This window comes from Macrosteles quadrilineatus, unplaced genomic scaffold, assembly GCF_028750875.1.
Source record: "Macrosteles quadrilineatus isolate MER2022 unplaced genomic scaffold, UCM_ALF_1.0 Scaffold_2__2_contigs__length_208266976, whole genome shotgun sequence".
NCBI lineage: Eukaryota > Metazoa > Arthropoda > Insecta > Hemiptera > Cicadellidae > Macrosteles > Macrosteles quadrilineatus.
The window spans coordinates 2611086-2626254 of NW_026542595.1; the positions used below are offsets into that span (position 1 = coordinate 2611086).

General features: G+C 34.0%; 1 protein-coding gene across 1 annotated transcript in view; it reads left to right on the top strand.

Annotated features, from left to right (window-relative positions):
• LOC128986282 (pescadillo homolog) overlaps nucleotides 1-15169 on the top strand; it is an 85089-nt gene that overhangs the window by 42927 nt on the left and 26993 nt on the right. Inside the window, exon 6 of the mRNA XM_054406557.1 lies at nucleotides 8806-8944. Coding sequence (XP_054262532.1) covers nucleotides 8806-8944 — 139 coding nt within the window. The remainder of the gene's footprint in view (nucleotides 1-8805; nucleotides 8945-15169) is intronic.

Below are 15169 nucleotides of genomic sequence, written 5' to 3' on the forward strand. Positions count from 1 at the left end.
AAGTCAAGTCTGGGCCCATAACCTGTTGTAATAAACTGATTTTATTAGTAGGATAAAAGAAATGCAAGAACTGTTAGAGAACCATTTAATAGACTAATAGTTTGTTTACATAACAACTTAAACAAACTAACATTATGATTATATTAATCAGAATTACATTATACAGCTGTTGAGCCTACAGGACTGAGTAAATAATTTTTTATCTCAACAAAATCTAATGCAAAACCACACACTGTCCAAAAAGCACTGACACGGACAGTCAGCAAGATAAATAAACGGTATCAGCATTCTGACACATACTTTCTCCCATTAGCTTGTCAATAACCTTTACCATGGGTAGGCGATGAGAGTAACTATGGTATTTAGTAGGTAAAATCTCAAAAGTTTCACTAACTTTTGAACAGTAATTTTGACAGGAATGAAGGGATGCATTATTTTGTTTCGAATCATAAGGACCAAAACAGAAGGATTTCAATCAGAATCGGTTTTTTTTCCGAAAAATCAATTTTTCCGTTTTTTATATGGGTTTTTTATGGGAAAATAACATAAGTTACAATAACTTTAGAACAATATTTTTTACAGCAATGGGGGGTTGCACTATGTTGTTTGGAATTATAAGGATTATCACATAATAGTTTCAATCTAAACAGGTTTCTTTTGAAAATACGATTTTCTCTTATTTTATGGGGGTTTTAATGGAAAAATAACATAATTTGCAATAACTTTTTAACCGTAATTTTTTCAGAAATGGGAGTTCCACCATTTTATTCAGAATGTAAAGGGCTACAACATACTAAATATTTATCAAAATCGTTCAGGCCATTTTTGAGAAAATCCGATTTTTCCGTTATTTTATGGGTTTTTATGGAAAAATCTAAATTTAAAAAAAATGAAAAAATGCCTGGAGATACCATGGATTAGTTCCTACATACCAAATTTCATCAAAATCGGACTACAGGTGTGGTCTGTAGCTCTGTACACATCCAGACACACACACACAGACCCCACTTCGAAAACCACTTTTTTGGGTCCAGGGGGACCCAAAATGGATATATCCACTCAAAACTCAAACTCGAAAATTTTGAGAAAAACAATACTTTCTCTATATACTATGGTATAGGTGGAGAAAGTAAAAAAATGACCGATCTGAAAAAGAATTCCACCAAAATGTAGTACGAAACTGACACTACACGCGGTGACAATAACAATGTTCCTTGCCAAATGCTGGGCTCAAACCAAGGCAATGTTAGTGAGGAGAGCGCATTACAGTACTACATACATTTACAGCTGGTTGTGTTTGTCTTTTGTCGGCGTAATTCTTAAAGGTGAATGTCAAATTGATGGAATTTCAAAATAAAAGATTAAAATGTGTTTTTAGCGAATTTCCCTATAGGGAAGTAGCTATTACCGTAGGTCTCATGGTAAGACCTAGGCCCGGGACCGATTTAGTTTTTCATTTTGATGTCCCCAGAGGCCAAAAACACAATTCGTTCAAATTTTTATGCATCTACAGGGTGAGTTTTAATTGTCCCCCCCCCCAACTTTTTTCTACATTTTTTTAAACATCAATCCCAGACCACTTCCAAACACTGTTGGGTAGTAAGTACTTCATTTTGACAAGGTGGTCATTTCCGGCCGCCATCTTGAATCCGTCATATTGGATGCAAAATATTTGTTTCAAATGTAAAGGTGGGGTTGTCACCTAGGTATTATTTCAAATTAGATTTTTACCCTGATTACAATGCCACAAACCGGTTCAAAAAATCTTGATTCATTCAAAAGTTATGAGAGCTTTTTAAAACTTTATTTTCAGCCCATTTTAACATTGTGCATTTACAAACTAAGACCATAATCTCAAAATAGTGCTAGATAAAGATAAGTATACACTACCAGTCATTGTCAACATATTTTCTCTTTGTTATGACTGATGTATTTTTTTCGGCCGCCATCTTGGATCCGCCATTTTGAAATGTGATATATTATTTTAAATATGAAGGGTGTGTTGTGACCCATCATTTTGAACTACTTTTTAAATCTAAACTCATTGCCGCAATCATTTTTTTGTTATCAAGTTTTATTTATGAGATATTGAATTTTTTTGGTTAAAAATGTTAATATTTCAAAATCAAAATATGAAAATGAAAAACGGATCATGAAATTGAGTTCAGCTTAAAAAAGTAATCCGAAACGAAATGATGGGTCACAACACCCCTTACATATTTAAAATAATTTATCATATTTCAAAATGACGGATCCAAGATGGCGGCCGAAAAAATTACATCAGTCATAACTAAGTGAAAATAAGTCGACAATGACTGGTAGTGTATATTTATCTTTATCTAGCACTATTTTGAGATTATGGTCCTTAGTTTGTAAATGCACAATGTTAAAATGGGCTAAAAATAAAGTTTTAAAAAGCCCTCATAACTTTGGAATGAATCAATATTTTTTGAACCGGTTTGTGGCATTGTAATCAGGGTAAAAATCTAGTTCAAAATAATGGGTCACAACCCCACCTTTACATTAGAAAAAAATATTTTGCATCCAATATGGCGGATCCAAGATGGCGGCCAGAAATGACCACCTTGTCAAAATGAAGTACTTACTACCCAACAATGTTTGAAAGCGGTCTGGGATTGATATTTGAAAAAATGTAGAAAAAAGTTGGGGGGGGGGGACATTTAAAACTCACCCTGTATATATGTATATATATGTGTGTGTGTCCATCCGCACGATAACTTGAGTAATTTTTGTCCGATTTTGATAAAATTTGGTTTGAAGGTGTAAGGCGGGATAAACTTGAATGATGACGCGAACCAGCATGATCGGACTATGGGAACAGGGGTTTATGGGGTAAAAATAGGTTTTTCCCATTTTTGACCCTAAAAACACAAATTTCACAATTTCTTTCTAAACCACTTTGTAGAGCTTAAAAAACGAATAATTTAGTATATTAACGCGTAGTTATGCGCCTAATTGTTACAAATAAAATTTAAAAAAATTGTAATTTTAAAATTCCCATGTTATTCTTATGGAGAATAAGTCAACTGTTGTAGTTTGCTTGTTTTTGAACATATTTTGATAAAATTTGGAAAATACAATAATTTCTTACTAAACTACAGTAACTTTTAACATTTTACATTAAAAAAAAAACTTTTTTACCCTCCCTGTTGCAGCAAACCTAAGTACTCGTTAAACTAATTCTGTTTAAATAGGGAACAAATGTGATATTTTTAAGGAGACATTTTAGTGTAAATCCAATCAGGCAAATGGAAATTCGCTAAGTCTGCAGGTTTGCTGCGGCGGGGTATTTAACTATACCTTTAATGTACTGTTTTAAGACCTAGATTAAACTTCAACTTCCAAGTAATGGTTGAGCTTAAACAACTTTTTTCCCTAATTTTAACCCTCCGAGTGTCCCTTGTTTTGGCCTTAATGTCTGCCTATTTTTTGCTCATTTGCAAGGTTTTATTAAAACGGATCTGAGAAGCTTGAAAACAATGTTAATTATATTGTTCTACAGGGTGGCTGGTCATCAGTGTGACAAAATTTTTTTGGCGTAAGTACAAAGTAAATGCAGTGTAATGATGCATATAAAACGTTCCAAGTCCAAAAATTAGCTAACCAAAGAATTATTTTATGTTTTTCAAAAATAACTATGTTTTCAAACTGAATACAGCTATTTCTCAATTACCTGTAAATGGATTTGAGTAGACAATGTCATTTTCGTGTTCTACATTAAATTTTGAATAAGAATAATAGAAAATTACGGAGGATCAGTTGTAAAAACTCCATTGTAAATAGATTCAGAGATAAAAATTAAGATGTTTGATAAAAATTAAAAAAACATTGGTCTATTGTATTTGTTCACACCCTGTATACAAGAAAGTGTCCGAATATGTTAAAAACTGCGCCATTTTATAAGCTTTCTAACCATATGCTACACTATTGAGGTTTAGATATTCTGTTGTTTGTTTTAGTGGTTTGAATACCAGAAAACAGGGTGTCTTTAACATTTAAAACATAGAACCCGGCATGTATTAAGCAAAAGTTGTATTTTTGTTTCAGCTTGAACAGTAAAAACAGAAAAAAATTCCCTGTTATAATGAACAGGATTTATTTTATAAAAAAATTGCAATTTGTATTGAATTAAGAACGAATATATAAGCTTGAGCAACGGGATATATCGAGGGCGACGGGATGCGGCTGTGAACGACGAGCCGCAGAAGTGAAAAATGGCAGCCATTGAAGAATCTAAGCTATATTTTAGTTTACAAATGGGTTCAATCCAAACAAATTTGATAAACTATAAATTATTTAGAAAAAATAACAGAAACATAAGGTGAAAATCTTACCTTTGGGCAAGTGAAAGTTCTTGAAGTTTTGTAGTATCTCACAACTCATAATATAAACTGAGCAAAACAAAATATCAAATTTTTACAACACATGTACAGTAGATCCCCTCTTAACCGACTTTGCATTAACCGATAATCAGATTATCCACCTTCGATTGTAAAATATTACAGTTTTTTTTTCACCCATCTTACTTTGAGAACAGTTCGGTTTAACTGCCGATTTCTAGGATCTCGGCATTTCCGCTCCCACGCTCGCCAATGGGAACCATTATCTCTACAGGATGTGACTAAGAATAAGTTTTTTGTATTAATCCCAAAAAATTATGTTTCTGAAAACAGCCGCTATTTTTGTAATCAGTGGCTTTGCTTGGCTAAATTCCAGGGAGGGGGGAGAAGCCTCAAATTTCCCAACTGCTTAACATAGATTTCCCAACTATTTTTTATTTCAAGGAATCAATTTCTGTACTATATTAAAAAATCTACAAATTATTATACTACACTGCAGTCACACTCAATTCAGTATTTATTTATCAACTTGCATTAACAAAACATAGCTAGTATACAAAATTACTCAATTCAAAAAACGTCCAAAACTTTACCAATTCATAATGCAATTTTATGACTTCAAAAAACTTGAATAAGTATCGTTTAAAATCCAAAAAACTTTACAAACCATTGTGGTAGCAGATGCAGCAGTGTAAAATTTTAGGGATATAAAATAAGCCTAGTACAAATTAGTATAGACAAAAATATTTTATTACAAAATAATGAAATTAAAATACTTTTAGAAGCTGATATTAAGATCAACATGTTAACTTTCATAAAACTCATTGAGCCGCACGGGTTCTCTAGTAAAATATAGTTTATGTGACTGACATGAAAAATATTTTTGAATTTCTTGTAAACACTAACAAACAACATAATTCAACTCAAGAGCTACATCGCTTGCATTTTCAAAATTCAAACTCGCAGTCTCGCCAGTCGAATCATTAAGAATCATCAACACAGGACAGGATCAAGGTAGCCAACATACGTCCAATAAGGAACAACATTTTTCGTAAATGAAATTCCAACAAACTATACTGCTAATTGATTATTGATTTCTTAAAATAAGTCGTGTTTAGCCATGGTTTAGCCTAGTTTAATCAAAGTTAAATGAAATCAAAGAAACGTCATGTTTATTTGTTGAAGTCAAACAACATTTTTATCTTTGATGGATTTTTGCAAATATTTAAATTTTATTTAGTTTAAAAATATATTTTTCTTCTATATATGACTTCCCACTGTCCCAACTTGTGACAAGAAAATTCCCAACTTTTCTCTTTCCCAGATTCTGCCCTCTACCACCCCCCCCCCCGCCCTAGGCGACGCCCCTGTTTGTAGAGAGGGCAGGGAAGGGGGTTTAACGACTCCAATATCTTGATTGATTTGATTTACAACTTAACTTTTAAATATTTAACTAAAAAACAATGGCAACAGTACACAACAACTCTTTGCGGATCTAATAGGCTACTACCTATCCCTCTCTGCAACAAAAGACCGCGGCTGCCAACAGTGATAGGGAAGTAAAATTTTCCACGATTTACCACTTTGGTCTGGGGACAGATGTAAACAAATTTTAATCATCTTTTGTAAATTAAATTAAATTTATTTAATCGTTATTAGGATTATCCTTGTTAGTGTACGAAATTAATCATATATCAATATTCAATTGTTTATATTTTTTATTTAACAACTATAACTAACAGGGCTTTCATAATGGATGCTGAGGACAGTGAGCGATGGGACAAATAACACACATTAGGTACGGTAATTTTTCTAAAACTTTTATTTGGTATTTTGCATACATTTTCATTGATATGTATACATATAATATTATGCTTAAACTAGGGATCTGCGGTACAGAAAATTTAAGGTCGGTACGGTTCGGCACCGTACAACATTTTGTACCTCGGTTCTTGGTACAAAATCGGTACGGTACGGGGCTACCATTATTTTTTATATTTTCTTCTAGGAATCCTTATATATATTGTACCTATTTAAACCAATATTTTAAATTTAATACATTGACATTACTATGAAAATGATAGTATTGTACATTCATGGTTTTCTAACAACAATTACAGTCCATACATTATTAAAACCTTTATTCCTAACAGTATTGTGTTAAGAAACACAGTTAAGATGACTTTACCTTTGTTAATTACTAAGATAAGGGCATAGCCATGATAAAGAGGTTTTAAAATTAAGTTAACAATTTTTAGGAATAAATATTATGTTTGAAACAACAATTTGATAAGATAGTTCAATAACTACTGGTAAATTATTTCTAACTAGGCCTAAACACAATAACTGGGCATTCCTTTTATCTTAGGCTCAATTCAATTTTCATAGCTTTTCCAAAGAATCAAAAGACCCAGGCCTATAGACCTGATTATTTAGGAGGGTATATATTAATGTCATTGGAAAATTTGGTAAAATTTTCTTATATTATCAAATACAAAATTTAAAATTAATCCCAACAAAAATGGCGGTTTCCACTACTTATGTGATTTAAAAGCCATAAACGTTTATCAAATAAAGTGGTATGGTTGCGTTTTACTTCTCAAAGTGTTGGCGGATGTCTAAATATTTTATACAACATAATAATAAAATATAAAAATAAAATTTTTCTATTTCATCCTGGTACGGGTAGGACAGCTAGTGAAATATAAAAGTCATAAAAATGCTGTTGTTATCAATAAGTGATGATAAAAGTTTGCTGATAGGCTACGTAATGCTTAGTAGTCCCTAAGGGGTGATTAGTAACCATGGTAACTTGTTGAATGCGTGAATGAAGGGAAACCCCAGAAAGAATGAAAGAATAATGACTTTGTATGTTGTTATCTGTATGAGTTATCTAATGTTTTTAGGCTTACAAAATAATTGTTTTCAACTACAACAATTTATAATTATGCTTCTCTTCTGAAACAACACAACCAGATGCGTAATAAAGGCCAATGACCTAAATATCATGATTGTGCAATGTTGTATTTTGATGTAAAATTTAAATCAAGGCATTAATTTGAATATATTTGTAGTTAATTCAAATTATATTTTTGATGATTCAAAGTTTCTACACGGAAAAATAGAATCTGAAGTCAAACGGGGCAAAGGATTCCCTAAAATAGAACTTGTATCATTGTCCTGCTATTAGAATCCGCGGCCAAGCCATCGATGTACAATACTCTACTGGATAGCGCGCTGTGTGGTGGGAAAACGGTCCGTGCCCACCATTCAAATTGATGGGATACTGAGGCGGACGGGCCGAATAAGTCTCTCTGTTTTACACAAACATACCTTCACTCAACCTACTCTGCTACACTTATTTATTAACATAAATTTATGTTATTTTTCTGGAAAAGCCAGTGCTTATTACTATGTAGTTAGTTTTGATCTTAACATATTTTTTATAATTTATTTAGGCATTTAAAACTGATGATCGTTTTTTAACACCATTAGCCACATAAAAAATGTAGTAAGCGAGGAACTTTTTAATTTTTTTGTAAGGAAAAAAATTCCTGGGGCAAAGTTTTAGATCAAAGTATGAATTTTATTTTTTATTTGTAGCTTTTTTTGATACGGAGTCTGCTTGTATCGTTTTTAAGCGATTAAAAATAGGCATAAAATCGCTTGGCGCGGCATTGGCACTAGGAGCTCGGCCGGCTCAGCATCAGTTTACGGGATATGGATACTGAGTTTCTGGCATTTAATTATCATTATATTACATCAAATATGTCATTACATGACAAAGAATGGTAACTAAATTTACAAGCGTATGTTTATGCATTTTAATGCTTACCGGTATTCTATAGTTTACAAAATTCGGTACAGATTATCATTATGCTGCTGCGAACGTTTTCTATGAATAGTAGCTACATATAAAAACCTCAAGAGAAAATAAAATAGATATCTTATAATAATACAAATAGTAATAATAAATTTTAATAATATTATTTAACTCTTGGGTCACAAAAAAATCCAATATGAAGGTTAGTCGCCAGACCAAAAAGTTTGGGGACTGCTGAAGGTTAACTATGACTTACAGTGATACGACCATCTATGCCCTGGACATGTCTGTCTTAACTGACCATTAGGATTGGAGAGACAGGGCAAGCTCATTCCCAGTTTCTTTTACCTTTCGTCTGCGCATGCACACCAGTTAGCTAACCCATCAAGTAGTGCAGTTGTCCGTACTAGCTGCCACTTTGTGCGAGAGTTTACTTTCTAAACAAGGGAGATGGGTTGCATTTGAAGGTTTAACTCATTAGTCAAATTTATTTTCATGACAACCAACTACTCACACAATTAAGTATTGACAAATCTGCTAGTAGTATGTATTTAAGTAAGATTTTAGTTGTATTTAAAATAACTAGTAAAACATCTATTTCTTGTTAATTTGATTTGACAGCCACAAAGCAGACAAGAGGTGGATTTCAAGATCATGTCTACCTTCACACAGTTTTATACCATCATGCTGGGCTTTGTCAACTTCCGTCTGTACCATAGTCTCAACCTGTTCTATCCCCCCACCTTTGCTTCATTCTCTGGTAAGTTTCAAGTTAAATATTCTCTTAAAGCTATCTCGCTCTAGGAAGCTTCTACAGAAATTCAAACTTCCCAGCTATCAGTACCTGCTCCATATTACAGTAGACCTCCTCTTAACCGACCTTGCAAAAACCGATAATCGGATTATCCGCCCTCGCTCGTGAAATATTACAGTTTGTTTTAAACGACATTGTTTTGAGAGCAGTTCGGTTTCACTGCCTCTTTCTAAGTATCTCAGCATTTCCACAACACGCAAACAGGATGTTAAAGTATAAATAAACATCCTGTCTCATGATAAAATGGCTGGTTGTATCTTTAATTTTGACAACAAGTTCTGTACTGTATTATGATAAATTTGGAAAGCATCAGTTAATATTACTAAAGGTATTACTTTTACCGTGTTTTGGGTCTATTTGTGATTTTTCTATCGTCAATACTTAAAAAAAGAAATAAGTAGTGATGGGCGGATCCAAGAAAATGTCGGTACCGGATCTGGATCCGGATCTTCGGATCCGGATCGAGATACAGACTGTCATGAGGGCTGGTTAAAATAAAACATACCGTAATTAAAAAAATGCCAATTGAAATCATACTGTTTAAAATTAAATTGGTAATTTTTAAAGGTTAATATATCTTGTATATAGAGTAATCTCCATCTGAGCCCATAATCACTCATTTTTTGGGGACACTAATACTTTTCAAAATCATAAAATGAAACTTTGTGCTAAGTTTGCACGACCACCAAAAGGGTATCTGTGTATATTTTACTATAGTTCGATCTTGAGTATGATATAGCGTGGTTTTTGCATGCAGCATCCAATTTATTTATGCCTGGACCACCTCTTGTTAATCTCTTCCCTAAATTCGTTCCAGGTCCACAGTACTGATAGCCGGGTATGTGAAGTTCCACATGTAAAATACCCTGTGTCTGTGTACAAGAAGTCTATACTATACTGTGTTCTAACTTAGAAAAATATTAGATGGGGGAGTCTTGACTTTTTATTAACCCTGTATGTACACAGATAATCTTTTTGTACACAGACACAGGGTATTTTATAGTGATGGACAAGACCCGAAACTTCGAGATTTTTTGTATCTCGAAGCATTAGGCGGTATTGAAATACTAACGGGATATTTTCGAGACAAGATTATAGGCCGTAAGCCAGGTACAAAACTAAAAACTAGAGGTGTGCAGATATCCAAAAAATCGGGTTGGATTCGGTTTGAAAAGATACATGCCCTTGCCATGTAAGTTATTTGCCTCAAGAGACAAACGCTGAGACATGGCCTTGCCATATAAGTTATTAGCACCAATAGACAAACACTGAAACATGGCCTTGCCATATAAGTTATTAGCAACAAGAGACAAACACTGAGACATGGCCTTGCCATATAAGTTATTAGCATCAGGAGACAAACACTGAGACATGGCCTTGCCATATAAGTTATTAGCATCAGGAGACGAACACTGAGACATGGCCTTGACATTTAAGTTATTAGCATTAGGAGACAAACACTGATACATGGCCTTGCCATATAAGTTATTAGCATTAGGAGACAAACACTGAGACATGGCATTGCCATATAAGTTATTAACATCAGGAGACAAACACTGAAACATGGTCTTGCCATATAAGTTATTTGCATCCAGAGACAAACACTGAGACATGGCCTTGCCATAAAAGTTATTAGCATCCAGAGACAAACACTGAGACATGGCCATGCCATATAAGTTATTTGTATCATGAGACAAACGCTGAGACATGGCCTTGCCATATAAGTTATTTGCATCCAGAGACAAACGCTGACACATGGCCTTGTCATGTAAGTTATTAGCATCAGGAGACTAACACTGAGACATGGCCTTGCCATTCAAGTTATAAGCAACAAGAGACAAACACTGAGACATGGCCTTGCCATAAATGTTATTAGCATCCAGAGACAAACACTGAAACATGGTCTTGCCATATAAGTTATTTGCATCCAGAGACAAACGCTGACACATGGCCTTGTCATGTAAGTTATTTGCATCCAGAGACAAACGCTGACACATGGCCTTGTCATGTAAGTTATTAGCATTAATAGACAAACACTGAGACATTGCCTTGCCATATAAGTTATTAGCAACAAGAGACAAACACTGAGACATGGCCTTGCCATATAAGTTATTAGCATCAGGAGACTAACACTGAGACATGGCCTTGCCATTCAAGTTATAAGCATTAGGAGACAAACACTGATACATGGCCTTGCCATATAAGTAATAAGGAATTTATTAAGGATATTGGAGAATTATCGTCCAATATCCTTAATAAATTCCTTTGCAAAGGTTTTTGAGACTCTTATTTATCGCTTTATTTATACCAGTATAAAAAGTCAGATCTCCTCTCAACAGCATGGTTTCCTACCTCAGAGATCAACTGTTACAAACTTATTGGAGTTTTCCTTTGATATTAACACAAAACTAGATTTGGGAGGCTGAGTGGATGTTATTTATACAGATTTTTCTAAAGCCTTTGACAAAGTTAACCACGAAATATTACTTTTTAAATTATCTAGTTTTGGATTTTCTACTCTCTTTGTTTCCTTTGTGGCTTCATATCTAAAAGACAGATTTCAATATGTAATTGTTAAGAATGTCAAGTCTGAGTCATACTTATGTAGCTCAGGTGTTCCCCAGGGCTCCAATTTGGGTCCTCTCCTGTTTTTGATCATTATTAATGATCTTCCTGAAATAATAACTGACTGTAAGAGTCTTTTGTATGCAGACGATCTAAAGATGTATAGAGCCATTAGAGGAGGGAATGATGAGCATATGTTACAAGCATCTCTTAATCTTCTTTCAATGTGGTGTCTAGATAACCACCTGGAATGGAATATTAAAAAATGTGTTACGATGAGCTTTACAAGAAAAAAGTTATTCAACCCTTTTCCGTATTCAATAAATGATTTTAAACTTAAAAGAGTTGACCAAATTAAGGATTTAGGAGTTACTTTTGACTCGTATCTAAGATTTGATAAACACGTTGAATTGATTATTAATCAGTCGTATAGAATGTTAGGTTTTATAATTAGAAATACCAAGAATTTCAGAACTATTGACCCCATTATTAGATTGTTTTACTCATTTGTTAGAAGTAAGCTGGAATATTGTGTTTTAGTTTGGTTTCCTTTCAACTCATACCACAAAAATGCAATAGAAATTCTCCAAAATAAATTTCTACGATACTTGTTTTTAAAGAGGTATAATCAGAGATGTGAATGGCATATGTCAACTGATTCATTGAGAGGATTGTTTGATTTCCAAAGCCTTACATTAAGAAGGGAAGTTTTATCATTGATTTTTCTGTATAAAATCCTAAATAACAAAGTTGATAGTTTGTTTTTGTTGAGTAAGATTGCTCTTTATGTTCCTCGTAATAATTCAAGGTCGTCAATTTTATTTTATATCCCTCGTTGTAACACTGTTCAATTTTACAGTTTTTCACTTTTTACAGGCTTACGTTTATTAAATGTCCACAATAGTAAAATAGATGTTTTTTCTGACACTATTAAGCAGTTTAAATTTAAGATAAACGCTTTGCTTACGTAATGTAATCCATCCCTTTAGATTTGCAGCAAAAATAAGTGAAATTTTCAAAACCGTTGTCCATTTTTATTAACTTGTCACTCTTTTTACTATTATCATCACTGGTTTTGTATTGTCTATTTATGTGCACTTTTTGTAATTTTGTTGTTATTCACTTTATGTATTAATATTGTATTATTTGTCATTATAGCTGTTTTGGGTTTATACCTGTAGCTATTGTAAATGGTTTATAAATAAATAAATAAATAAGCATCAACAGACAAACACTGAGACATAGTCTTGCCATAAAGTTATTAGAATCAATATACAAACACTGAGACATGGCCTTGCCATATAAGTTATTAACATCAGGAGACAAACACTGAGACATGGTCTTGCCATATAAGTTATTTGCATCCAGAGACAAACACTGGGACATGGCCTTGCCATAAAAGTTATTAGCATCCAGAGACAAACACTGAGACATGGCCTTACCATATAAGTTATTAGCATCAACAGACAAACACTGAGACATAGCAATGCCATATAAGTTATTTGAATCCAGAGACAAACGCTGAGACATGGCCTTGCCATATAAGTTATTAGCATTAATAGACAAACTCTGAGACATTGCCTTGCCATGTAAGTTATAAGCATCAACAGACAAACACTGAAACATGGCCTTGCCATATAAGTTATTTGCATCTAGAGACAAACACTGAGACATGGCCTTGCCATATAAGCTATTACAATCAAGAGACAAACACTGAGACATAGACTTGCCATATAAGTTATTAGCATCAAGAGACAAACACTGAGACATGGCCTTGCCATATAAGTTATTAGCATCAAGAGACAAAACACTGAGACATGGACTTGCCATATAAGTTATTAGCATCAATAGACAAACACTGAGACATGGCCTTGCCATATAAGTTATTAGCATCAAGAGACAAAACACTGAGACATGGACTTGCCATATAAGTTATTAGCATCAAGAGACAAACACTGAAACATGGTCTTGCCATATAAGTTATTTTCATCCAGAGACAAACACTGAGACGTGGCCTTGCCATAAAAGCTATTAGCATCCAGAGAAAAACACTGAGACATGGCCTTACCATATAAGTTATTGGCATCAACAGACAAACACTGAGACATTGCCATGCCATATAAGTTATTTGCATCCTGAGACAAACGGTGAAACATGGCCTTGCCATATAAGTTATTTGCATCCAGAGACAAACGCTGAGACATGGCTTTGTCATGTAAGTTATAAGCATCAATAGACAAACACTGAGACATTGCCTTGCCATATAAGTTATTAGCATCAACAGACAAACACTGAAACATGGTCTTACCATATAAGTTATTTGCATCCAGAGACAAACACTGGGACATGGCCTTGACATAAAAGATATTAGCATCCAGAGACAAACACTGAGACATGGCCTTACCATATAAGTTATTAGCATCAACAGACAAACACTGAGACATAGCAATGCCATATAAGTTATTTGAATCCTGAGACAAACGCTGAGACATGGCCTTGCCATATAAGTTATTTGCATCCAGAGACAAAACACTGAGACATGGCCTTGCCATATAAGTTATAAGCATCAATAGACAAACACTGAGACATTGCCTTGCCATATAAGTTATTAGCATCAACAGACAAACACTGAAACATGGCCTTGCCATATAAGTTATTTGCATCTAGAGACAAACACTGAAACATGGCCTTGCCATATAAGCTATTACCATCAAGAGACAAACACTGAGACATGGCATTGCCATATAAGTTTTTAGCATCAAGAGACAAAACACTGAGACTTGGCCTTGCCATGTAAGTTATTAGCATCAGGAGACAAACACTGAGAGATGGCCTTGCCATATAAGTTATTAGCATCAAGAGACAAAATACTGAGACATAGACTTGCCATATAAGTTATTAGCATCAAGAGACAAACACTGAGACATGGCCTTGCCATATAAATTATTAGCATCAGGAAACAAACACTGAGACATGGCCTTGCCATATAAGCTATTAGCATCAAGAGACAAACACTGAGACATGGCCTTGCCATATAAGTTATTAGCATCAAGAGACAAAACACTGAGACATAGCAATGTCATATAAGTTATTTGAATCCTGAGACAAACGCTGAGACATGGCCTTGCCATATAAGTTATTAGCATCAGGAGACAAACACTGAGAGATGGCCTTGCCATATAAATTATTAGCATCAGGAAACAAACACTGAGACATGGCCTTGCCATATAAGCTATTAGCATCAAGAGACAAACACTGAGACATAGCAATGTCATATAAGTTATTTGAATCCTGAGACAAACGCTGAGACATGGCCTTGCCATATAAGTTATTAGCAACAAGAGACAAACACTGAGACATGGCCTTGCCATATAAGTTATTAAAATCAGGAGACAAACACTGAAACATGGTCTTGCCATATAAGTTATTTTCATCCAGAGACAAACACTGAGACATGGCCTTGCCATAAAAGTTATTAGCATCCAGAGAAAAACACTGAGACATGCCCTTACCATATAAGTTATTAGCATAAACAGACAAACACTGAGACATTGCCATGCCATATAAGTTATTTGCATCCTGACACAAACGCTGAGTCATGGCCTT